At 38.0% G+C, this 27,233-nt stretch overlaps 1 protein-coding gene across 1 annotated transcript in view; it reads right to left on the bottom strand.

Moving 5' to 3' along the window:
* Positions 1-1,448: 1,448 nt before the first annotated feature.
* TSPAN14 (tetraspanin 14) overlaps positions 1,449-27,233 on the bottom strand; it is a 42,587-nt gene continuing 16,802 nt past the window's right edge. The window contains exons 3-9 of the mRNA XM_072871396.1: positions 19,578-19,628; positions 13,790-13,936; positions 12,765-12,935; positions 9,958-10,083; positions 7,765-7,809; positions 7,114-7,233; positions 1,449-5,206 (exon numbers count right to left, since the gene is read on the bottom strand). Of these exons, the coding sequence (XP_072727497.1) occupies positions 5,135-5,206; positions 7,114-7,233; positions 7,765-7,809; positions 9,958-10,083; positions 12,765-12,935; positions 13,790-13,936; positions 19,578-19,628 (732 nt within the window). The 3' untranslated portion in view covers positions 1,449-5,134. The remainder of the gene's footprint in view (positions 5,207-7,113; positions 7,234-7,764; positions 7,810-9,957; positions 10,084-12,764; positions 12,936-13,789; positions 13,937-19,577; positions 19,629-27,233) is intronic.

Genomic DNA, 27,233 nt, shown 5'->3' on the forward strand with positions numbered 1-27,233 from the left:
AACCTGGGTTTAACTTTAGATAATGAAAAACTGTAGTAAAACAAATGTGTCTGAACATTTCTACAGAAACCTTTCACATTTAAAAAGTCACTTGATAAAAAGGGTAAGAACAGGATCAATTGCACAACTTGTTCTTATTCAAACTCTTTAAAGCAGTTGCAAGTATGTTGCAGACTCACATTGCCAAGAGCTAGGAGATCAAATTCAAAACCCTGTAGTGATAGATACTGAAGACTTAGGGAACAATAACTTTTTTTAGCCAGCAGTGAAAGTTATTGAGAAAAAAATAGAAAAGTACTAACATTTAAAAAATTGTTATAAAGCAGGGAATATTTAGAAGTCAACAAGGCCTCCTGTTCTCAAATTGTTTGAGTATAACTGGCTTATGTCTGCGAACAAACATTACAGCTTTGCTCCTGCAAAAGCTTTCCCACTTGCAAAACTTGTTAACACTATTTAGCCCACTACATTTGCCATCAAATATCACTTTCAGGAGTACTCTTGAGAAAGGGAATTGAATAAAACCACCCCAAACAACTCACTTGGCAAGTAACACACAAGCAGGTTTTGACCACATAGTAGGAAAAAAGAAAAACAAGAGCTGAATCATGTGCAGTTTCCTCTAGCTTAAAGCACAGAGTGATACAGGCATCCCACACATTTCCAATGTCAAAATGAGGAATAGCTTCAGTCTCAACTGCAGAGTAAGATCTGGGCTTGTGCTTAAACCAGACAATAGTATGAGATATATCAGGATCTATTACAAGTTCCATACATACACACCAAATAGCCCCATTCAAGTTAAGTAATTCTTATCAGAAGTGATCCAGCCTTAACATTCTAGAGTATCTAACTCCAGATATTGCATTATTTTAATACAGCCATTATCTATTGGTTAAAAGTTTCTCTGACCTTATTAAAACTAAAATCATGTTTTAATGCATTAAAGAAACATTAAAATGGTCAAAGCAGCAGACATGAACCTATTTCTGCAAGCCTCATCCTCAAACCTGCAAGTTACTTCCCTTTTGCAATCTCAAGAGTAGTTTCAGGAACATTGCTCAGACATGACAAACCATGGACTGTGCAAATCACAAGAGCAATAACTGTGGATAATGGTAAAGTGCAAACAGCAGTTTTAACTTTTTCGGTGTCCAGAGATTTAATAATTTCTCTACACCATTCTGCAGCTCTTCACTTGTTCATGGCTTTCCATTAACAATGAAGAGAAAAGCACCCATGTTATCTATTATTCAGCAGCCCAGACTGAAAAAAAAAAATCAAGAATTAGTTTCAGCAAAATATACACAGGAACACCAGCAAACCCTCACCATTTCTGTAGTTATCCACAAACTGCAGTCTCAGTAGCCAGTCTAAACCTTAGAGAGGGAAATACTAGTGACTGGAAGCAACAAATCTTAGAAATCAAACACCAGGAGTAAAAAACATTAGATTTTATTTAATCAAATTTAAGGCTTGAGAAAAAAATATACTGAAAGTCACTCAGAAAAGTCACCTCAGAAGAGGCAGAACTTCCCCTTCCACTGGATGAACAATGTTCAAGCTGCATGATAACCCACAGGCAGTAGGGGGAAGGAAGATGAAAGGATGGAACGGGGAGACAAAAAACAAAGCAATTCTACATATAAGCCAATTGCCACATCAACCTCAATGGACTGGAGGTACAAGTCTATCCACATGGCACTGTATGAGGGTCACCAAAACTAAGGACCCCTTTGGAAGAAATATACAGGTTTTCAGGAGGCGACCGAAGCTCCTTTGGTCACTGCACTTTTTTCAGTGCTTATATTCATCCTCCTCTTCACATACAGGGAAACTGTCCAAACACATGTGTATTAATAGAAACAAAAAGGCAGTTGCACTGTCAAACATACTGACAAATAAATACATTGCTTCACAGAAATAAATTGTCCTCATTTCTGAGAAATAAAAGTGATCACACTGAAAAGTTTCCTTCTCAGTCTAGTTATTCAAGTCTGATCTCATATTTGACATCTTCATTAAAAACCTTGTTTCCATTGTAGTGTTTGTGGAGTTGTTCCAAATGCAACCACTGAAATCTCAACATCAACAATTTATCAAACCTCTTTGTGAGATCATTGAATTGCTTCTCCTTTGAGGCTTTAGAGGCAGGCTCACACCCAACTGCTTTTGCTGACAAGACTTTTTTTTAAAGCATAACCTAAATCTTTAGCCATGAAGTCACTGCAGGTCCATAGAGAAGGTGCTAAATATAACTAAGCAGAAAGTGGTAAGAAAGTATTCCCATTCCAAGTCTGAAATTACACTAGCCATGTGTACCATCAATGGGGATGCACTTCAAAATGTCTAGGGGTAAACCAGCCTAAAGCCCCAGGGTTTTACAAGTGATACTGAATAAGCACAGAGAAGTTTATCCACAGTGAGAACAAATCACTCCATGAATTTAAAGATCTTCAAATAGGTTAAACTTGCTCTCTTGAATTCAGTTTCAAATAACTAGAGCATTGATACAAAGCTGGTGTTAATACGGCCAAAGCTAATAAGAACAAACTGTGAAAAGACAACACTTCAATTAAATTCTGTTTTGCATACAAACAGTACTTCAAAAAGAAACCAAGTATTGATTTGTCTTCAGGCAACTTGGCAAGATTTGCAGACACTGGAATCCTGATCCATGACGCTGGCTCTTGTCAGCAGCTAATTTCAGTGCATGAACTCCATAGATATTTTTGACACCATGATGATTTTTACCAACTGAAATTACTTCCCAGTATGAGGAGCTTTCTGAGTCAAAAAGTGGCAAAGGGAAATGTACTCCCTAGATGCAATTTTGAATGCAAAGTTTTATGAATAAAAAATTATAAATAGAAAGCATCCTTCTCCAATTTTACATACATCAGATTATTACACATAACCTTAACAGAGTAAGTTGGTTGATGAGGTGCTGTAAAGTTTCGAGCACCAGAGTTTAAAGCAAAGGTTGCTGGACACTGCTTTGCTGCTTGCAAAGTAGCAGTAACAGTAGAAAATTTTTGGCTGCTCCTAATGGACTAGATTCAACAAATAAGTAATACAGACCTCAAATTAAAGGCTCTACAGACAAAATGCCTCTTCTTCTCCCCTCTGGTCTACTACTATTGTTTCCCTGTTGTATATAAAAGCTAAAAAAAAAAATCACAGTGCACTTCTAGCGATTTTACTTTTGGGTTTTTCAGATGAGTAATAGCAGACTGTTCTCTGCTACTGTAGGAAATCAGCCATCCTTAGATAAGCTTCCTTTTCCTGTTGTGTCTCAATCACTGGCCAGAAAAAGAACTATGAAAGCTGAACTGAAGTACACATGAGAAGTACAGCATTGTCTCTGAAGTGCTTCACAGACTAAAAGCTAGAAGGATGCCTGGACAATCAATACGGACACAGATTCTTACTGTTGATCAGCTTTTGCCACTGAAATGTTCGTTAATACATGCATAATAGAAAAATGGACATTAGAGAGATATTTAAAAGTTTGGGTTCTTAAGAAAGCCATATACTTTGGAAATACAAGTATTAAATCCTTCAGGCAGACTACATGTAGTAAAATATTATAAAAATATATATTTTTCTAAAATTTACACTATATTAGGCACTGTAAATAAACCTGCTCTCCCTGAAAAATGTGGTATCACTGGAAGCAGTAAACGATGTTAGTTATATGGCCCACAGTAAAACTGACAGCTACAGCTACTTCCAAGAACTTTTCAGTCACATACTTCTATCTTAAAGCTACAAATACTATGCCAAAGTCTTTTAGAGATGACTGGAACTCTTACTGAACTACAGATCCATCTACTGAACCCTGGAGAAGGGAGGATGGGAAGAAGAGAGTTTAGTTTTCTTCTGATAAAAATAAAAAAATTTTACTTCAGCAGGAGTAGTTCAGTTTGATACAGAAAATTACTGTGAAGAAATCATTCTGGTTCACAATATTGTGACTGGCATTTGAACCATGTCTCAGAATACAGACAGAACTGATGATTCAATAGCTTTACATAAGATTTAAAAATTCAACAACTCTAACTTTTCACTAAATGCATATTTCCTTATTAATAAACATATTTCAGTAGGGATCAATGCTGAATTTAAATGTTTTTCATCAGTCCTGAAATTAGCAGTTAGGACTTGTGAACATCAATACAGCAGTTGTGAGAGAAACTAGAAGAAAGGCAAAAACCATCAACAGCTAGCATAGCATGCTTGCTACCTACTGAAACAAGCTGCATTTTGAAATTTCTGCAGACAGCACTTTTTAAAAGGTATTACTGATCAATAAAAAGCTAAGTATTTTTAAAGAGTTCTCTCCTATAAATAAAGAATATTTACATTTTTCTCAGACAGGAAACAGCATCAGGGATTCATACCCCCTTGCCTGAAATGGAGATTTCTAACATATAATGCTACAGATAGTCAGATTTTTCCCCTCTTGAGAAAAGGCTTACATTTTCAAAATGGCATGGGTTACTCAAGCTCTGATGCTGAGCACAAGTTCCTGCTCCTGAGATATCCAAGTTATTCCCAGTCAAACAGAAATATCCCTACTTCTGCACAACTGAAAATCAATTCAAGAACTAGACAATTTGTGACTTTTTTCCCCAATTTCCAATACCATGACAATTGTGATTGCTGGGTATCTTGCCAAAAGATGACTGCATGAGTCTACTGTAGAGATTAAACTGATTTCAAGATTCTGAAGAAATCAGCACACCTTCTGAAGAGATTACATTGAGATTGATGACAGTTGGAAGTGAAAACAGAACAATCTTCACTGTAATACTTCAAGGAAAGAGTTTACAGCAGTTTCATGTCTCCTTGCTACAATCTTTAAAATCTGTTCTGCCAATGTCTTGGGAAATTCCATTTCTTCCGAGATCAATGCTGGTGCACTGAGTTGTCTCGTTAGAAAAAAGGTAGACAGGTGCATGCTTGCAGATTTTTTTTTGTACCAGCTTCTAACAAAAAGCATGAGCAGGGTAAAATCCACATAAGGCTTTTAATAACAGGAGTATTTCATGGTCTGTGAATTTCTTCCACCTTGGTATCCAAACAATAACTGTAAAATATACTTTTTTGCAACACTTGTCTGCTTTTATATTCAGAAGGCATTACCTGCCTTCACAGCTTCAATATCAGAAATCAATGTCCTGGCTAGGAAAATCCCAAAAATCTGAAAAGACAAAAAAACAAACCATTTGTGAGATGAAACACTTGTAATGTACCAGTCTGCAAGATGTTTCTAAAAATTAGAGCCTACCACCATTAGTCATTATAAGAAGTAGGTTCCCATTCTGCAATGTGTTCCTATTACACTGTACTGATGTCAGTGCAACTACTCTTGTGAATAAAAACAGATGTTCATAAAGCGTTTGCGGGTTTAGATACCATTTCATAGCCAGGATCATCAAAGCATGGCTATTACTAAAAAGTAATAAATGCAGTAGAATCTTGCAGGAAATAAAACTCATGAGAAAAAGATGCTTCCATGTAACACTTCAGGAGCATTCAAAATAAGCCTCTAGATGCCCTAGAGCTAGAAGTAATCCACTTAGCCAAGTTTGAGTCTTGTAAGACTCACACTTAACTATTGCTAAAGTTACAAATCAGGCATTTTCATTCATTCCACAACTCCGGATAATCTAGTCAATTTTCTGATCAATTTTTTAAATAGATACAGAATGTAGTTACCTGTACTAAAATGAAATTCTTATCACAAACAGCAAGAAAAGTCCCAGATTATTCTGAGACATTTAAATTTGAAATCTTAACATTCGCTCAAGTTCTTGGGGAAATCTTCCTTTACAAATTGAAGATAAATTCATAACTTAGCACATTTCCTGAAACATTCTCAGAAAAAACAACAAAAGACTGGGGCAAAGTCTTGGAAAAGCCAAAAGATTTGTTTTAGAAGTAGACGGGTTATGTCTAACTCTCAGTCCCACCATGAAATAGTTTCATGCACAAGAAAGACCCAATTTGAAAATACAAGTGACTGTGAAACTGGTTTCACAGAAACTCAGGACATGAGTAAGAAAAACAACATCAAGTTATTGTCAGTCAACACACTGCCAAAAGATTAAACTTCATATCTTGAACATCCTCCTAATTGAAGGCAGTGTTCTCAGGACAGCACCTCTCAAAGCCATGGAAGCACAATCATTAGATGGTGATAAAATATCAAAAACCAAGCAACAGAGGGCAGTATTGCCATGGCTGGGAAAAGGTATTTTGCCAGCACTCTATGCTCAACTATTTTCAGTTAAATGGAAAATACATTATGTAGTAGAGATTTACAAGTTTGTTATTTCCCACGGAAGTGAAGCAGTACCATAGCAAAGAAATTTAGGTAAGTGTAAACAACTGCCACAATGAAAGCATGATCCACCTTGAAAGAGGTAATCTGATACATTTTACTGAGAATTTTGGTTCTTTTTTTTTGATGTACCAAGCACCAATAAGGTACTGGAAGTTACAACTCCTCCTTCATCTGGTTCTGCTATATTGCATTTGCAACCTGTTCACCAATTTCCCTGCTCTTCCCTTCTCAACTTTTTTTGAGCAGTATGCTACACGTCACTTACAGCCAGCTGAATGGTAGTCTTAGGATGAAGGGCAGAATTATATTTTATTGATTTCACATTTGTGATAGAAGGCTGTAGTTCAGATCTACTGGAGTGGATGACCAGAAGATCTCCCCTCCCTCACGGCATTTTGAAATATAAGAAATATATTACTGTATCACATTATTATATAAAATAAACATTTATTAGTATATTGCTATATTAATATATAACAATATACACCACAGTAATCATATACTGTATGTAATTGTATTTTTATAATGACCTTCATTGCTTTCAGGAACATAATTTGAACAGAATTAAATTAGTTGATATCACATATTTTCACTAAGTCCCCATCCCTATAATTTTTTTTTTGCCATACTATTGTCATACCTAAAAAAAAATCCAGTGTTAAAATATTTGCTGTATCTCTCTCTAATTACTTTTACCTTCAGCAGATCTGTATCTGCAAACTTGAAACTTTTTTCAAAGTAGCATAACAAAAACTACTAACCTGGAGCAGTGAGATAGCTATGAAGACACCTGCAACAATGTAGATATTTCGGGGTAACCAAGCTTCAAGAGCAAGGATACATCCTTTGACAAAAATCTGATCATCCCATTGACTCTTGCTCTGAATGTAGAGAGGAAGAATAAGAATATTACTTTTCTGCTCAAGTTTATGATAAGATCAGTCAATCACATGATATAGCTAAACTAATGATTTGTCACTTATGCAGTAATGTTTTTAACCAGACTCCAGAAATACATACATGCCCAGAATAAATAAGGGAACGTCGGACATTGATGTTAGTATCTTTCTTTAAATCCTGTTATTAGAATACTTTACAATTAGCAGATAATAGAATTCAGAGTTAGACTGTTAGAATAATTGAAATGCACATCTGAAGTGCAAGTCCTACCCCTTTTTGAAACACACCTTCCCTTTTACCTGTTCCATCACTTGTTTTCTCCACCCTCCCACAGTACAAATTTACTTTAAACAAAGGAAAATCTCTACCACACTCTACTTGTAGTATGATGTAGCACACTTGATTAGTTCCCAGAATTTTAAGCTGACATATCTATAACCAACTCAACCTCTTTTATAGTTTTGCCTATGCAGGCACAGAACATGACAGCCAGCAAGATCCCAGCACCTTACCTTCTTTCTGACATCATAGCCACACTGTGTATTCACAACTTTTTGCTGCAAAGCAAAAAAAGATTTAAAATAAATCAATTGAATTCTACTCAATTCTGTTCACAGGAAGTATTTCTGTCTTAGATTCAGAGACAAACAAATCGGGACTGTCAGAGCCAACCATTTTAAGAAGCATTTTTAGTAAAAATGAGCAAAGCACTAGCAGAACACAAGAAAAGTAGTGACAAAGCAGAGGTGTATACTAGCAGAAAAACATCCTCCACCAGAAATCCCAGCTTCTTCTATTGCTTGGCTTTCAACTAGCAACAACTTTTTAACATGAAGTGTAGCAACTGTACTGCCAGCATACAGGTAACACATCTGCATTTCCAAGATCAGTTCCATGTTAGCTATTTCACATAACACCTAAACACTGAGCTAACAATAAAGGTACCACACTGATTTATTTACACATGCAGTGGAGAAATATGCCTTACAACTCTATCATTTCAAGTGGTATCCAACTTGCTATGCCAATCAGTTAAAACAAGTAACAGCTGCAAGCTACTTGAGCCCCCTCAGTTGATAGTTCAGTCTCACCCATAACCCAGCTCCAAGACAGACCTAGTCTTGAAGACAACACTCCTGTTGCAGATGCCAAGCAGGAAGACCATAAACACCTTCCAGATCACAACCCCACACAACCCAATGACAGTATTTATCTCCAAAGACACAAAGACATTCCTTAAGACATTTTTTGTTTTCTCTGGATGAGACTCATGAAAACACATGTATTACACAATTATAGCATAATTTACACAATGCATACTGAGTTATACTGAAATATTAGGAGTAAAATCTCACATTAAAAAGATTTAAACATACTTATGTCTCCTTAAATACAGCACCAACAACAAAAAAGTTGCAGTGGAATAGTACTGCTTCAAATTAAAGTAGAAAATTACTGGGGAATCTAAACATGGAATATTTCCCTGACAAAGACTTTCCTTGGCTGATTTCCAAGACAATCAAAAGCCTTAGCATAACCTACCAATGGCTATCTGCTCCGCACAAGGATTGCTGGACTGACTTTGAGCTGTAACTATTCCCACTAATACTATAAAGCATTATACATTAGTTCCTACCTCCACATTCTGGCTTCCACTGAAAGGGTAGGATTCCTGAAGTTTAGTAAACAGATCTAACCAATAAGCACCTAAATCTTGCCAAACCCAGAGATTTGACTCCAATTGCTTTAAACTGAGTTTGTGCATGAGCACTTTGCTAGTTGCTAATAAGTAACCAGCAAATTGGATCTCTGGAGCCCTCGGCACAAGAAGGACATGGAGCTGTTGGAGCAGGTCCAGAGGGCCATGAAAATGATCTGAGGGCTGGAGCACCTCTCCTGCGAGGACAGGCTGAGAGAGTTGGGGTTGTTCAGCCTGGAGAAGAGAAGGCTGCGGGGAGACCTTATAGCAGCCTTCCAGTACTTAAAGGGGGCCTATAGGAAAGACGGGGACAGACTTTTCAGCAAGGCCTGTTGTGACAGGGCAGGGAGCAATGGTTTTAAACTAAGGGAGGGCAGATTTAGACTGGATTTAAGAAAGACATTTTTTTACAATGAGGGTGGTGAGGCACTGGCATGGGTTGCCCAGAAAGGCAGTTGATGCCCCATCCCTGGAAACATTCAAGGTCAGGTTGGACGGGGCTCTGAGCAACCTGATCTAGTTGAAGATGCCCCTGGTCATTGCAGGGGGGTTGGACTAGGTGACCTGTAAAGGTCCCTTCCAATCCAAAGCATTCTATGATTCAAATGGAATTACTCCTACTTGTCTGGCAGAGGGATGGTGTAACATTAATTCTAACAGGGGCAAACACACTGCTTAGACAGTACTCTCAGGTCTGTACAAGCTAGGAATTTAAGAAAACAATGCACTGGAAATAAAGTATCAGTCACTAATACTTGCAGACTCAAGCCGTACAAAAATTGCTTGAATTCCTGGTGACAATAAATTTTCAGCTGTATAACAGGTTGCCACATTTGGACTCTAAAAAGGATGGAACAGAAACATGAAAAGTTTGTCTGTGCAAGAGTAATTTTTGATCATTTAGAAGACCTTGTAAAGCCCTAGTCATCACACCATATTCAGGAAGTACTTCCTTTCATAACTCTCCAGCAATATCAGAGCAATACGAAGCCAGGAAACAACTTACAGCAGGATCAGGTATACAACAGGAAAAAGGAACACCGCACTTCTCACGACTTTTGCTTTCACTGCTGCAGTTAAAGTATATGTTAAAGTCCCAATCATCTGGACCTTGGGCACCACAGCAATGGTTCTGCAACACAAACAAACACTTAGCATTTGGTGGTATTTTAGAGACAATTGAACAAACTCTCTGGGATGATATTTGTTTATCATCTTCACTTTCTCTAAGGCTATGCAGAATCAATGGCAACATCAGAGTAAAAAAATGAGTAATCAATACTGTGGCTCTATGAAATCAAAGCAATACATTTGGCATATTTCTCCTAGGCGTCAGGCTCCTAGGGAAATAGGCGTCAGCATGACAAGCAAAATCATAAAAATTATCACTTTAGATGTAATTGCTAGGTGCAGTCAGTGTACATCCATAAATGCTGCAACAAAGTAAGTTTATACAAATGCTTTGAACCCCACTATTTCCAAGTCAACCAAAACCAGAAAAACAACTACGAAAAATGTTTCTTTAAATCTGTGACTCCATCCTTAAATCTTCATGAATCAACAAGTTTCCTTCTCCTTGTTTACTGTAAAAAGTGGATCCAAACATTTGTGAATATACTTCCTTTCTTTTAAATGAGAAGGTATTCATACCCAGATGAATTAACTGGTAAACTCTCACTAGCTCAAAGGTCAGTCAACTCTAGAAGTATTTCACATAAGTTTCTTGACCTAAACAGTGTAATGTAATTACCATAATTGCAGGTTGGGGAAATACCAACATTTCAAGGAACATTCAATTCCTGGAACTAATGACAGCTAGTTTCTTATTAAGTTATGCTTTGCAGTTTACTGGCCTGGATATTTAAGGGCACAAATCTTTCTCTGTAATTTGAGTACTTGAATTGTTATACCATCACACAGATTTTCCTGGTACCTCATGAAGTGCCATCCTCTTAGGATATCTCTAGCATCTCTCCTCTGCCCACTGCCCATCTTCACAAAACTTGTATTAACCTAACTGTCTGCGAGACCACCAAAACTTGAAGTCAGTAAATGGATTCAGAAGTTATCAAGTTGTGACAAACACGGGTGTGAAGAGAGAGCAGAATTGTTTATACAGTTTTCACAGGAAATACGACTAGAGCGCTGAACAGAATGGTCAGAATAGAAAACACACCAAAAAAAGATTAAGTCACTAATACATTTACCATGAAGAAAGCAAAAGAGATGCAATTTTTGTCTTTCTAGTCCCTCCTCCCTCACACATCTACGCCTTTGTAAAAAGCCGTACAACAACTAAACATGCTAATCTACCCTAGTAAGGTACAGACTGAGGTCACTTACAGGCCTGAAAGTAATATAATTATCCAGAGCAAGGAGCTGCCTCCAAAAGCTCTCTAGGTCCCAAGGCACACACTGAGAACAGAGCAAGTCAGCCTAAGGAGCATGGCTCCTTAGAAGCTGGGTCTTCTAAGCTTCACAGGGCTTCAATGAGGCATTTGAACACACTGTTCCACCTTTTTGTTCAACCCTTGTAGAACTACCCTTGCTATCCATGTTGTGTACTTCCCCTCCTTCCTCTGTACTTTCAGGTATGGATCAACAACAGGCCAACTCAGATTTTTATGGCCTTTCCTTTTTCAGGTTTATTAGCTTGTTAATCTCGCTAGTGAACTCCTTTTAGTAAGCTCAGCCTTTTATTTTCATTGAGAAGTATTTAACTGGAGTTCAACTGTAAATCAGCTTAGCACAGTAGCCTGGCTGACTGCACTGAGACTAGATAAACAGAAAGAACAGCAGAGTAGACAACACTGAGACAATTACTGGTGTTGGTCATGGCCAGGAGGAGCCCCATCTTACAAAAAGGTGCCCTCAGCATGAAAAGCTAAAGCAAAACAGCACTGAAATCCATCCAGGCAGCTTAGTCAGAGGATGCTTTCATATCAATGCACACAAGAGTGAATGAACAGCATGGGTAAGCTGCTGGTAATATACAGCTGACCAAACTGGTATCCATTCTAAAGTGTGCTTTGCTATCAAACCGAGCTGTGAGCACAGATTTCTAAACATGATCTTCTAGAAGATGCAAGACAGACAAAACCAACCTTCTTTCATAAGGGGAAAAAAATATATATAAAGGAGACAAGCATTTTACCTCCTCATGAAGTACTTACATATGTACTCTCCATATATATTTTTAACCACACACAAATAAATAAAAATCAGAAGAGTCACCCTCACTGGTTGTTTCCTTGTCATCTCCTGGTGCACATGACTATTCTGGTAACTGAAGATTTTAGGACCGCAGGAGTGTAAAATTGTTTCAGCCTGCCTTGACAATTGCCTGACTAGAGATTAGCCTTTCCCAGTTGACAAAAAGTCTTCTTTTGCTTCAAGGTGAGGTGCATCTCAGAAGATAAGAGGCCTTGTGCTGCATCCCTGTACAAGACTGCAGTGCCTCCTAAAGTAAGACTGCAGACTACCAGTTCCATTGCACAATTTTTTCAGGATAAGAAGGGTTTTTGTTGCTCACTTCTCACAATCTAGTGCAACACTCATCAGAACAGGGGAGCAAGTCAAGAAGGTCAAAAAGGCAGATGGATGCTTGACAGAGCTTCCACATTCACAGTTAGAACAATACTGTATCTCAATATCTTGCCTCCCTGATGCTTTCAATGCAGAAAGAGCAAAACAGCACATCTGTAACACAACACTATTAGCTACAGAATATGATAAATCTGTAACAAAAAGGAAAACTTCCAAATCTACATATTCTCTTAGAACTCATGAAAGAAGTGACAGATATGAACTTACAATTTTCTGTAGGGAATCAATGAGGTTCTGGAGGTCAATATCATCTCGGTAGGATTTAATGTTATTCTCAAAGAATTCCTTCACCCTGTCCCTCACCCAGTCCTGGAACAGGAAAGCCAGAACTGCCACTGCCAGCTCCAGCAGGAATATAAACACAATTGCTCCACAGAACTGTAAAAAAAGTCCCAAATTAGAGAATATCGATTCATTGTGAATGCATCCCTACTCCACCTCCACCAGAAACAGACATAGAAAATTAGGTTAAAATTCTCACTCAGTATAGATACCATGAGAACCACAGCCTGTTAAATGAGAATACAATGTAAAGAAACCCCCAAGAGGTAGAGTTATCTTTTTGTTTTGGTCACCTGAATTCAACAGTAAGATGAGCACCATATCACAGTCATTATGCACAACAGTGAAAATATTAATAAATGAGAATCTCCAAAACACAGGGCTAAAGTAGTCTTGATGTTACTTCTTGGATTGTTTCCAGTTTTATAATTTTTTGTCCAGCTTAACTGTTTTCAGATCTAAAGCAAAGAAGCAGCCTCAGTATAAAAACAACTGTTTACAAGATTCCACATCAGTCACCGAAGTCCCCAGGTTTTGCCCACCAAACATTTAGAAGAAATTTTTAAGCTTTTAAGGGATTTTGTTCTCCTAAGCAACTATACTACCTCCTCTCAGTAATTCCTAACTGACTAAATATGTTCCAGAACATCATATTTTGTGATATTACATGCACAATGTTAGATTCTGGTATACATACTATAACACCACTGTATAGCAAAATGAATGAAAAAGGGAAGAAACTTTCCAGAAAGGGGAAAAAATACATAGGTTTGAACCCACACTGCTTTTAATACCATTACTCAGACACTTGCCAGGGGAATAAGTTTACCATATACACTGTAACAAACCAAATTCTATAAATTAATTATCTGGGTTTGTTACTAGTTCTTCATCCATCATTCCCAGCCTTCACACACATACTAATCCACTCATATAATGATGTTACTTACAAACTTCAGAAGGCAGATGTTTTCTCTCAGTGCTCCTACACAACCAGCAAATCCCAAAGTAAACATCACTATTCCCACCACTAAGACAAGCACCACTGGGTCCAGACCATGAAGACCAGTCACCTTCGTCAGATCAGACAATACACCCTGAAAGAAAAACAGGGTAATAGAAAAAGGTGACCACTATAAGCATGTTTTTCATTTAACATTCCTTCTGATGTCCATGATTTCCACGATTCCAAATGAATTGGTTGCAAGCCATTGACCTTGCCAACAGCAATCCACACAGGAAAGTCTTGTTGTAAAATGGTTATTGACGATACCAATTTTTGTCACCCTAGCAGAGGAAGTATTAATGCAAAGTTATAACTATTAATTCTTTTAAGAAGTAAGTCCAGTGCAGTCAACTGCTCAGAATACATTCTCCTAGGTCTATTTGCCAAACAAGCTTCCACAAGATGGTGCCAAAAGCTCAATACTATCACTGAATATTCATTTAGTTTCAAGGCAAAATAATTAATGCTTTATATTAACTTGAAATGCATCAGAAGGGCACTCCAATTTCAAAGTCTTCAAAAAAAATTAAGAAAATAATTTTTCCAATCCTAATGTTTAGGTGGTAGAAAGGGAGAGACATTTTAACTACAAAGCAGGTTATGGGTGACATTTTAAGGGAGGGGAACAAAATCTTGTTTTAGTTTAAGGGAAGAAGATTTTTCCTCTCAACATTTTAGTTATACCCCTTCTAGCGCTGAATAGTCTTAGGAATGCTCCTCCAAATCTTGCAAAAATACAGAATTATACTCTAAATATTCCCCTTTCACCCCAGATAAAATTCTTACACCAAAAGCAATTATCTATTCCCTGTAAGATATGTGCAATTTGCCTAATTTAGCAGCAATATTTTTTTCGTTAATTATCCAGAGACATCACTTATCTTGACAATAATCCTACCTATTAAGCCTGTCTGCCTAGATCTTAGGATAGAATTTCTAAGTCTATATAAATATAATGCTAACACAGTGAAGCCCTTATTTCTAGATTAGGTTTTAAAGAAATTAAGTTTATATACCCGCTACCATTAAAATTCCATCAAATACATATAACACAAGCTTCTCATGTAATGTGCAAGAACAAGATGCAACATGCAGAAGACAGAAGGGACAAACACCTGAAACTCTTAAAGTTCACGAGAACAATTTGTAGGGACATCCAGGCAGCCTTGCAATAGTCTAAGTGTTCATCATCCACTCATCAGCAATACATAGAACATTTTAATAAGGAAATACTTTCCCTTTAAAACAGATAAATAACAAAAATCACCACAGTGCAATATCCCATAATTACATGTTTACTATTTTGGGGTTTTTTTCTTTATAAAGTATATTCTCAAGCTAACTATGTTTAGCTTAAGAGAAAGATAGAGAGGCTCATAAAGTAATTCATATAAGCAGTCAAATTCTGTCAAGGGAATGTAAATTCTCATCTTGCTACTCAGATATTTGTGCTAGAGTTAAGTGCAAAGAATATACACGCTAAGAGAATACCTTGGAAAAATCCATAACACTTTGTAATTAAATGCTTACTTAATAAAGAATAATATCTTCAAAATACAGCATTAGAAGAAAATGTGCACATGGAAAAACTTCATCAGCTGATGAAAAGACACTGATTAACAGTACTATAGTGATACACATGTGTTCTATAACAGATCTTGTTAGAGCTTTTAATTTGGCAACAGCAAGACAATAGAGCTGTTTTCACCAAAACTGGTTGAAGGGATGAAAAGAAAAAAAAATAATTGAACTGTAGAATTCAGAATTGCCTTGCAATAGCTGATGACTAACAGTTGAAATAGCCTATTAAAGAGTGGTCATGGTTTATAGATTTCCCAGCATTCAGAAAGTCTTGGGAAGCAAAGGCTTTTCTAGTTAGTGTCACCAGTGACACATTTCCATTCTTACAAACTGTAAGACCTTACAGCTAACTATCAAACTTGGTCTACTGGATTAATTATGAGAGTCTCACCTAATCAAACCTTGGCTCAGACCCCACAATCAAGGAAGACATGCCAAGATTAGCTAGGCTAATTCAGTGTCTTTTTAGACTCAATACATTATAATCAAACAGTGTGTGACCAGGATGTTGAAGCTTTCACAAGTATTTCCAGCTATCTCCTTCCCACACCCAAACTCAAGGGGTTTTTTCACTTGCTCAAGCAACATCTTTTGGAAGAAAACTTCCTCTGATCAAAGGATGTTATGAAGAAAAGTTGGCAGGAACTGGGCTCTATTATTCACCCTCACATGTTGCTGGTTCACAACAGTTTCATGTTCACATTTGGTGTTTACAACATTCTCTTTTGAAAAAAGGTTGTGGGGTTTTTTTTGCCTAACAAAAAGACACTGAGTGAAAAATCCTGAAGGAAGTAAACAAGAGAATTAATTCAGGGGACTATCTAATTCTACCTTACTCATCTAAGGATGCTTCTGTCTGTGCCATCTGCAAGCTGGCAAAAGCTCTTTGAAGCCCAGGCTGTCCTTTACAACAGCACCTAGATTTCCTACAGGTATAAAGAAATGAAGTCTGATACCTGAAGCCAGTGTCAAAAAAGTTACATGCACATACATTTAGACACTTTACATACCTCTGTGTACAAACACAAAGATCAGCAGATTAAAGAATAAGTACACTTTATCCTAGAGTAAGTTAAGGTTGGAAAAGACCTGCCTGACACAGGGGAGCCCAAAACTGGACATGGTACTCCAGATGCAGCCTCCAGTGTGATGAATATTGTTGGAAGAAGCTCCACCCTCAACCACTGGCCCCATTGGTGCTAATATAGCCAGCATGCTGTTGGCCTTGACATGAGGGCACACCTGATATTCAGCTTACTGATCAACAGGACCTCAAGGTTCCCCCCCCCACACACAAAGCTTCTTTCTAGGCAGCCAACCCCCAGCCCATACTGATGCATGGGGTTACTCCATCTCAGGCACAAGATTCTGCATTTGCCTTTTTTTTTTTTAATAAACTTTCATAAGGATCCTGTCAACCCATTTCTCCATGCTCCTGAAGTCCTTTTAAATAAGAGTCTTGCTTTGAAGTAGACTGACTGCTCCCTCTCCATGTGTTATTAGCCATGAACTTGCTGGAATGACATTAGGCTGACTAGCCTTTAGTTTCCCTGATCTTCCTTTGTGTCCTTCTTGAAATGGTTTTACCAATAAAAACTGTTTTCCTAGTGAGAGGGCTCTGTTATTTGTCTTGCTTCTATTAACAGTCAATTATAAGTCACTTTCTCTTAGTGATTTTTGCAATATCTCTTGGGTAACAGATATTAACATCTATCCAGTTTTTATTGTGTAGACTTTTAAAATTTTATGCAATTTAACTTTTACATGACTGTTCAGAATAACAAAACCCATTTATAAGATCATAAGGATAAGTCATTAGATACGCCAGTTAGAGACTGGATTTGACTCAAACAGATAATGCAAATCAGGATGGGTAACATTTTTACATATAGCATTGTCGTGGTTTAACCCCATCCGGCAACTAAGCACCACACAGCTGCTCGCTCACCCTCCCCCACAATGGGATGGGGGAGAGAATCAGAAGAGCAAAAGCAAGAAAACTTGTCAGTTGAGATAAGAACAGTTTAATAATTGAAATAAAATATAATAATCATACATAATAATAAAAAATTGTAGTGAAAAGGAAAACAACGAGAGAGAGAGAGAATGCAGGGGAAAAAACTCAAGTCATACAACCACTCACCACCCACCAACACCCTGCCAGTCCCTGAGCAGCAATCACTGTCCCCCAACCAACAGTTTCTATACTGAGCACGACATCATATGGTATGGAATAGCCCTTTGGGCAGTGTGGATCAACTGTCTTGGTTGTGCCCCCTCCCAGCTTCTTGTGCCCCTGGCAGAGCGTGGGAAGCTGAAAAGTCCTTGACTGGTGTAAGCACTGCTTAGCAACAACTAAAACATCAGTGTGTTCTCAACATTATTCTCATACTAAATCCAAAACACAGCACTATATTAGCTACTAGGAAGAAAATTAACTCTATCCCAGACAAAACCAGGACAGGAATCAATCTGAAGGTAGTCCTAGTGGAAAAAGAAAAAGACAAGAAAAAACAGAAGTTAAAGGGACCCAATATACTTCATGTTGCACTAAGACAGGATGTTCAAAACTCTTCCACCACCTGTAGTTATCTTTGGGTTTACCACTGCAGCACAGCTTCTGGAATGTTTTTCTCTTACTTCCCACCTATTGTTAACCAAGATGTTTATCTGTAAACAGACAGATCCATACAGGCACTATGGCTGAAGAATGGCACTAGTATGAAAGACTGTCCACATAGCACAGAACAGACATGAAAAATAACGTACAGATTTAATGAGCCATTCAGAAGTTCAAAACCACAGGAAAAGTTTTGAAGCTTTTGTTTGCAAGATGGGACAGAGAGCATAAATAGTTCGGTCAAAATTTAAGAAACAAAGACGGGAAGAGTCTGTCTGTCTTCTAGTAACTTCAGTGTACCATAAAGTCCATTTGGCAAATGGAGGTAATTGTGAGCTAGTCATTTCCAACCAGGCAGATCCTATGTGCTTCTTCACAGAACAGAAGATAAAGTCTGAACATGAGAATACAAATTCAAGACAAGTTTAACACCCTCCCTAATGGGTTGGAAAGAAAATCCTTTTAACAGAATAGGAGGTAAATGGATTTGTGTGTGGAGATAGGCTGCTTACTATATATCAATGATATCACAAATCTAGTTGTGAGAATGTGTGCACACACATAGGGAGCAGGGAGAAGGAGAATACCTCAGCATTAAGATCACCATAAAACTCTTTCACTTCCAAAAAGTGGAGGAATCCCAGAACCTCTCTGTATGTGGGTAGCTACCGCATATAAGCGCTCTGATTAAAGAAACATGACACTACGATGCTAATTAAAGTGTTCCTACTCAGCAGCACAACTGAACAGCGAGGGCACCTGCCCTCCACTGTTAATTAAGATGCAGATCAGTAAATTTGCTAGTAATTGTCACTTTTTGCTACTGCTTGCAGTCATGTTAAAGCCATGCTTTTACATTCATAACAAAGAGGTGAACCATTCATTTCCATACCTATACCACTTCTTTTCTTGTAACAGGAGAACTCTGTAGGTACACCCCTGCACAGACTTCCTCTGAGGAAGTTATTCAGCTGAAAGAAACCTTTGCCAAAAATAAAAGTTATTCAACTAGATCATGTTCCCCAATTTTGTTTCTCTACATGGAGACACAATCACTTAAGCAACTTCATGGGGAGCAAAGTGGAAGACAGATGGCTTGACAACTGGAATACTACAGAAAGATGGTCCCAAAGACACATGTTTAGTTTCTTTTAATATAGAGAGAGATATCTTACATTCCTCCCAAATGCTTCTTGTTTTTAATAATAAGAGGTGGATAGATAAGTGTGTTTTAGAAAACATGCTTTCAAAAGAGAACCAGTTCATAAAGACGGTTCATAAAGATTAAATTCTCCCTAGCATCCTGCTCTTACAAGTTTACAAAAAAGGTCTAAACATCAAGGGCCACAGCTTAACACCTGATCAGGGACACAAATGAAAATCCAGCTAAACTCAGTTTAGTTCATTTGAACATGGTCCTGAGCTCACATGCTACATTTAACCTTTGCTGCTGAGGAAGTAGTTTTACTGGGGCAGGGGGCAGCAGAGGGCAGCCACCAAATAAAGTAAGACCAGTCATTTCTACCCTTACCTTTTCACTCCATGCCCACAGACCAGCCGCAAGGAAGGCCACCCCAGCTAGCTAAAACAAAAAGAAAAAAATAGTTAGATTACTAATCAACACATTCTCAAACACTTAGTCAGTAGCACTGTTGCTCAAATAAAACAAATATTGTCTGTAATCTCAGACAATAGTAATGGGACATTCCTCCCCATGAGTTAATCTCTTGCAAAAAGGATTTAGAATGCTTTTATTCCATAGCATTCTTTCATTTTATAAACTACTTTTTTGAAGTATTTAAATTTGATTATTCACAGTTACTCAAGAAGCACAGAGTACTAATTTAACAATTCCACACAGTAGCGTGCAAGTGGGAGTTAGCCTTGTCCCAATGACTTGCTCTAAATGTTTTGCCTGCACACTAATGAAGATTTCAGAATATTTAATGCATTTTGAGGTTATTCCCTATTTAGTCATTTTATATTACCACCCCCAGACAGTAGCCATGCTTGACTCTTCATAACTTCGCAGTGTCAAGGCTCATTATATTAGCCTCTTCTCTAATTAGACAGTTTGTCTTCTTAATCTTTACCTTAAGGCCTTTTGAATTAAGTTGACATAATGATCCATCCACTTACTTTCAATAAGTAACAAATCTAATTGACAACATACAAACCCTACACCAATTCATCTGTTTGTATAATAAATATTTATGAATTATATTTATCCAAACAAAGCAAGAGATCCTTGTTCTAGTCTTTTATTCCCTTTCTCCATTCTCAGGCAGTTTGTCTTTAATATCCACTAATCAATAATGAAACTAAAATGACCTCTAGAAACTGAGGGCAGCTCCCCTTAATTACTTAAAATGGCATTCTACCCTGCTATGTCCATGTAACCTTAAAACATCCACACTGCAAAGAGCAGCAACAAAGCTGGTGAAGGGTCTAGAGCACCGCAAGTCTTATGAGGAGCAGCTGAGGGGACTGGGATTGTTTATCTAGGAGAAAAAGACGCTCAGGGAAGACCTTCACTCTCTACAACTACCTGAAAGGAGGTTGTAGCAAGGTGGGTGTTGGTCTCTTCTCCCAAGTAACAAGCAATAGGACAAGAGGAAATGGCCTCAAGTTGCAGCAGGGGAGGTTTAGGTTGGAAATTAGGAAAAATTTCTTCACTGAAAGGATTGTCAAGCATTGGAACAGGTTGCCCAGGGAAGTGGTTGAGTCACCATCCCTGGAGGTATTTAAAAGACATGTGGACATGGCACTTAGGGACATGGTTTAGTGGTGGGCTTGGCAGTGTTAGGTTTATGGTTGGACTCTATCTTAAAGGTCTTTTCCAACCTAAATTACTATGATTCTATATAAAGAACTGAGGTTGCTCCCCCCCCCCCAAGCCTTACACACATTGACAAGTAAATCCCAACACCTGAAAAAACACCTTGAAAAAGGGGCCCTTTCTTCTAGGAAATGCAGCACCTCCTATGAACTAAACAGGCATTACAGGCAATTCCCCACAGCACAGGCAAGAAGCAAAAATGGACCCTCTTAGTGTCACACAAGAAAATACATGTGTAGATTTTAAGTACTGCTGGGTTCACTGCCTACTGACTCTAAACTGCACTCAGGGCAAATGAAGTTGTTCTGGGTTTACTCTGCTGGGGCAAGTGGGGGAAAGGAAAGCCAAAAAGGGCTGCAACTGTCATTCATGTCATTCTGTAAAAATTATTGAAGTTATGTTAGACACTTCTGTCTAGGCATATTTTAGGGCTTAAGCACACAGATTACCCAACCAAATCCACTACTAATACATGTAAAAGTTACAATTGGGCAATGCAAAATGCTAAATAAGTTAAATCTCCAGATGTTGCTTAATAAGCAACAGCACAATGACTACTCATCTGACTCTCAATAAGCTAAGTACATTTAAAGTGATGATTTGGATCAAAGCACAACTTTAAAAATACTATTAAAAACCACATGGATATAAACACAATATTGACCCAGATTACCCCTCAATATTAACCCAGTGATTTTCAGATGAAGCAGCAAAATATGGGGGGGGAACAGTAATCAAACTTGTATATCATTAAGTTACACAGTGCATGGAATTGATGCATCCTTCACCCTTTCTCATTCCAAATGTTCCAGAAATGCTGGGAGACAGGTGAAGACAGCTGGTATAATTTGCAGTAATCAGGGTAAATTACACAGTAGACAGTTGGATCTTTGAGAGCTTTTCCTAAAGAAATAAGGGAAAAAAAAGAATTGGGAAGACACACATCTTCCACACTCTGTATACAAACTAATGTTAGTGTAACACTAATACTCTGTGCTATTGAATATACAAATAGGGTGTCCTCTTCAGACTGGCTGCCTTTCATTATAATTACCATCTTAAATTGTAATAGATTCTTGATTAAGTAGATTTTTCACTAACATGCTTCATTCGCACCTCTGAACATGAACATTGCTCATGTTTTTATAAAGTATTCAGTTTCACAAAACTACACTATTTTTGCAAAGTTATTTTCATGAGCACCTATGCAAACTATCTACGAGTAAAACAGTTTCAGCAGAAAAATAAATTTAGTCTCAAAATCAACATGGATAGATCTAAAACTTAATTCAGCTAAGACAAGTGATTCATAATTCTCACTAGAAGCAGCTAAACACATACATTAAGTTTCTTTAGCAAGAAACAGTGAAGTATGATGCACTTGCAGAAGGAACAAGCCATCAGCCACTACATTTAAAGGTGCAATTACCAAGAACCAATTTGAAAGGAAGTAAAATGGTAGTTATTTAACAAAATGGGATTTCTTTGCTTCAAATACCATGTGCAAGATACTTTAAAGTATCTAATTGAAAACTACCGTAAAACAGAGCATGGTGATAAAAACTACCTCAGAAGTTAGCATGTTTGAGCATACCCAACACAGGGTTCTACAGAGAATTAGCACCAGGAAAATACCCTCTCTTTACCACTCTTGCCGAGGCATTATTCAAGTGACTGCTATGAGGCAGACCAGGGAATTGATCCAGCCTGAACTGAAAGAAGAGTTTTAACATTCATCAGCTCACTGAACTAACTGGCCACATGAACAGGAGAACAGGCAGCTGAGAAGTAGCAATGCTAACAGAAAGTGTTCCCAGGGTGAGAATGAGCAAGCCACTTATTTCAAAAGAGAGGCATTTTGAAATTCACCTTTCACCAGAATCTGGATGACATGTAAGCAAGAACAAACTGGACTACCAACTCACTTCTATGCCACAGAGTTATTTAAGCCATGTACTGCATGAAAGGTTAGAGGGAAACATACACAAAGCAGCTCAACTGTACCCCTTTGAACAGGAAACTAAAACTAGTAACCAGCATTTGGTCATTTCCTGCTTTAGAACTGAAAAATCCACATTATTAACATATTGCATCAAGCTGTTAAGCTCTCCTCAGGAGACCTATAATACTGACACCAACTCACAGACACTGTGCACAAGACCACTTAGCTTAAGCATTATCCGTTCCCAACCACACTTTGAATTCCTTTGACTATGCTATTAGAATCAACCTACTAACTCAGAAAACAGGTCTAATTTGTTTCTCAAATCTAGGATGCAGATAAACATAATTCTTGCAAGACAACCCTTGCACACAAACTGATTTTGGGTCATCCTGCCTCAAGGTCCAATTAGAAGCAATGGGAATGCATTCCTATTGCACTCAGTTTTTGTAAGCACAAAATGTTACTCTCACTGAGAACACTTTTTCCACCCCCCTGGACAATCCTATTTTACACTGTAGCTCCACCCATACTGGAGCTATCAGCAGCCTACAGCCCTTCCTTCCTACCCTTGTCTCTTCCCAGACTTTTCCTCTCAGGATCAGGAAACCACCTGGTGGTGGATTCTTTCCTCTTCCTGGCACAGCCTTGCTGTTTTAGATGTTCCTGAAAAACAACATACACTGCAAAAGCCAAGAAAATCTTATGCTAGCCTGGGTCTTCTCTTACTTTTCAAGACTGAGCTCAGTTCTTTTCCAGAGCTTAAGAGAATTTTTGTCCTTCATCATCATGTTCAGGGCAAAAATGCCACATCTATAGCATGAGTGAAAGTTTTTTTTTCTCCAAAAACCCTTAAGAGCCACACACAAAGCTACAGAACATTAGAAGATAAATCAAGATGACAGCAGCTGAAAGCTATTTTACCCTTTCCTCTCAATTCATCTGAGACACAGTGAGCTTACATGCAACCTAAAAGGCTTTGGCAGAGCACACATGCAATCCTTCACTGAAATAGCCATGTCCTGGCTGAGGTGCAATTCTTGGACTACCCCAAAAAATCCTTCAACTGGAGACAAAGAAGCAAGCACAAGAGACAGGCAATTGAGGCACCTCCTTTTATTCCCTGGGCCTTCCCAAGTGCAGGCTGGAAAGCATAGAGCAGTGCTGCACCCCAAGACAGGGCACTCACCCAGGGTCAGTTGTCCAGCCCTTGCCTCCTCCCTCCACTGGGGCTTTCACAGAAGGACTCACTCAATCACAAAATGACTCACAACAGAAAGGTGCTAGAACCAAGCTCTTCACCTTGTATTACTGCAGTCTTAATTTCACTATGACAAATGAAGCTATTTGGCAAAAAGAAAAAAAAAAAGGCTTTAAAACTCAAAAGGAGGTCCAGCCTTGCTGCAATAGGGCAATTTCACTTAAACTTCTCAGCACTCCCTGCAGGGCTGTCTTAATGGTTGCAATACTGCCTCATCACTACTCATTAAAACAAGGGTACTTAGAGAAGTTAAATCTTATTAGCATGCTGAAACAGCAAGATGAAAATAAAGTAATCCCACATTAAAATCATGCCTAGGAAGACAGAGCCTTCCTATGACCTCCATTCCCTTTCTTACAAGGGAAAGCCAAGCACAAAAAATAGAGAAGTAATTTTGCAAGCCAGTCATACACAACTGACTCAAAGCCAGCAGAATTGAACCTTCTATTGCCAAGTTGCCCATCTGAAAAAAAAATTCAAAAAAATGAAGATTTACAGATTTCTAAAGGCTGATTAAACTGAGCTTGCCATTATTAAGTCATATTTTTCCCCTTTGAGTTCAGTATTTTGTTCCACCCCACTACATGAACTGTACTTGAAACATGACACAAAATGAAGAAAAGTAACCACCCACTAAAAAGTTTAAATATTCCATAAACTACTCACTAAGTCACTATATGCTTTAACTTTAAAGTTTATACAGTCCCTGATATTATCTTTAGAGCTACAACTGGGAAGTCAACATGCATCTTTAGTAAGCATGACAGAAGAACAAATACAACTATTTACATGCAAATTACCTGGCTTGTAAATAAACTGTGTCATGAATTGAGATGCAGGTAAGCTACCATCATACCTCCAGTAACAGTTTAAATGGGAAAAAGGCTGTCTGCACACTTAAGTACCATCCCTCATACCCATTATACAGTGGCCACCCTCACTAACACAAACACTCACAAAACAAGCTCCCACAAGCACCTGGTCCTGCGAGCCAAGAAAAGTGAATCAAGACTAACATTTCATCCTTAAATGCTGCTTTTTTGAGTCATGGTTACATTTCCATTCTTATTTTGTAGTCCTTCAGTTCTTTTAAGGCATGTAGAAAATTTGCTTTGTTCTACACACGATGGATTTGTCCAATTAAAGAGATTGTTAGACTAGTCATCCCAGCCAGCGGGATGTCATAGGCTCCTGAATCACTGTGTCAGCTAAATGATTCATGCATTGCCTATAGCAGTGTCTACCCTCCCACTCAACATTTACATAGCCTGCTCTACAACTAAAGGTGCCGCACTCTTATCAAAGGAGCTGTAGTTACACATAATTTACTAGGTCAGCCTGGTAATAACTTCTCAGCAGAAGCCTCAGACCATTTGTTGAGCAAGCTACCAAGACTACTAGTACTTGTTCGGAAAACCAATTCCTTCAGCCAACAAATCAGCTGGAACACACAAGCTGTATTTCAAACTCTCCTCAATTTTTCTGCATCTCTTCTTTAAAAATGATTCTTTAAGGAAAAGAAAAATCCTTGGATCTTCATAATTAAGTTCGAGATAATACAGTAAAAAAGAAATTTGAAAAAAGTGAAATAATGACTCTGCAGGGAATAAAAAAGAAAATAGAAAATGAATTTCTGTGAAAAAGCATAGGCAAATTCTTGATAGTCTTCCCAGTGAAGACAAAATTTCAGTTTTTCAAAGGCTGTTTACCCATCAAAAACAGTAATAGACCCCACTTCATGAGACACTCACTAGAAAGAAAGCAGAGGTCTAAACAATCCTAATATATTAATGAACAGAAGAGTCTGTCAATTTCTCACATATCCCCCACACTATCTGCTGAAAGAGCAGCCACCCAGGTACAAAGTGATTTCTCTGATAAACCAGAATAGCTTGACAAATATTACTTCTCATTGCACCACACTCCACTACAGGTACATGGGAGTTGTACCATATAGAAGAAAAATAACTACAGAGCTGGCAGCCTTTGAGCATGTACATTTTGACATGAGGCCATGATGGGAATCCTCAATTACTAGGTGGAAAAAAATAATCACTAAAGAACATTTGCACTACAGCAATATGGTGGCCAATTAACCCTTACGGGAAAAAAGTTTCTACACAAGCCACACATCTCTTCTGTTCTGTTATCCACACAAGGATAAACCCCTCCTGTGGCTTAATATGCTACAGTATCATGTTAAAACATTGCACCAGTAAACAAGAGGCGGTGACAGTAGCAAAAAGTTCTGTGGTTTTCAACAGCAATACCCAGACATTGGAGTCTCAGTATTACCTGGCCTTCTAACATTTTTATGAGGCTAAAGACAGCAGAAAATTGATGAGTAAGAAGCTCACAAGACTTTTCCTACCCTACGGCTCTCGCTTTCAACAGAAAGTTGGGCCAGATGAGCTCCAGAAGTTCCAAACCTAGACTTTTCTATGATTCTAAATTAATTCAGTTTTGTCCATCATACATGCAGCTTTCAAAAAAGCTTATTTTCTGCCTTAAATACTGCCAAAGCAGCTAAAATGTGCAGAAACACCAACCTAATTTACCAGAAGTTTGTGGGTTAATCAAGCAAAATACCAAGTCATTATTGACAAGTACAAACAAGGTTCTGCAGCTTACAATTTATGTTCAGACACTAAACGCCTTTTTTTACCCAAGTTAAAAACAGATTTGGGTAATAATTCTATATATCTTAAATTTTAGGCAATAAAAAGTTGACATGGTTTAAGGAATCACCGTAAGCAAATAGAACTATATAGTCTTCTATAGCATGTCTACTGATCTCAGACAAGTCAGGATCAGGAGAATCAATTTTTACTCTTAAATTAAACAAGTTGCTTCAACCACATACCACACTTCCATTCTTACTATCTGATCCTTTTGGCTTTGAAAAAAACTAAACATCTTTAGAAGCAGCTATCCATACTACAAAATATTTCAGCTCTGAATCAGAACATTAATCCAAGCTGCTAGAACCAGGCAAGTCACTGTATCTGCACTTCTCCATGACTACCTGTGCCTTTCCATGACTGCAGTTTCCATGACTTCAGGTGTGAACTCCTAACATTTGACCTGCAAGTTCTTAACAGAATTATCAAGTTTATCTGAACTGCATCCTTACCTTCACCTCCCC

The sequence above is a fragment of the Ciconia boyciana genome, chromosome 8 (genome assembly GCF_034638445.1).
Source record: "Ciconia boyciana chromosome 8, ASM3463844v1, whole genome shotgun sequence".
In the NCBI taxonomy this organism is placed as follows: domain Eukaryota; kingdom Metazoa; phylum Chordata; class Aves; order Ciconiiformes; family Ciconiidae; genus Ciconia; species Ciconia boyciana.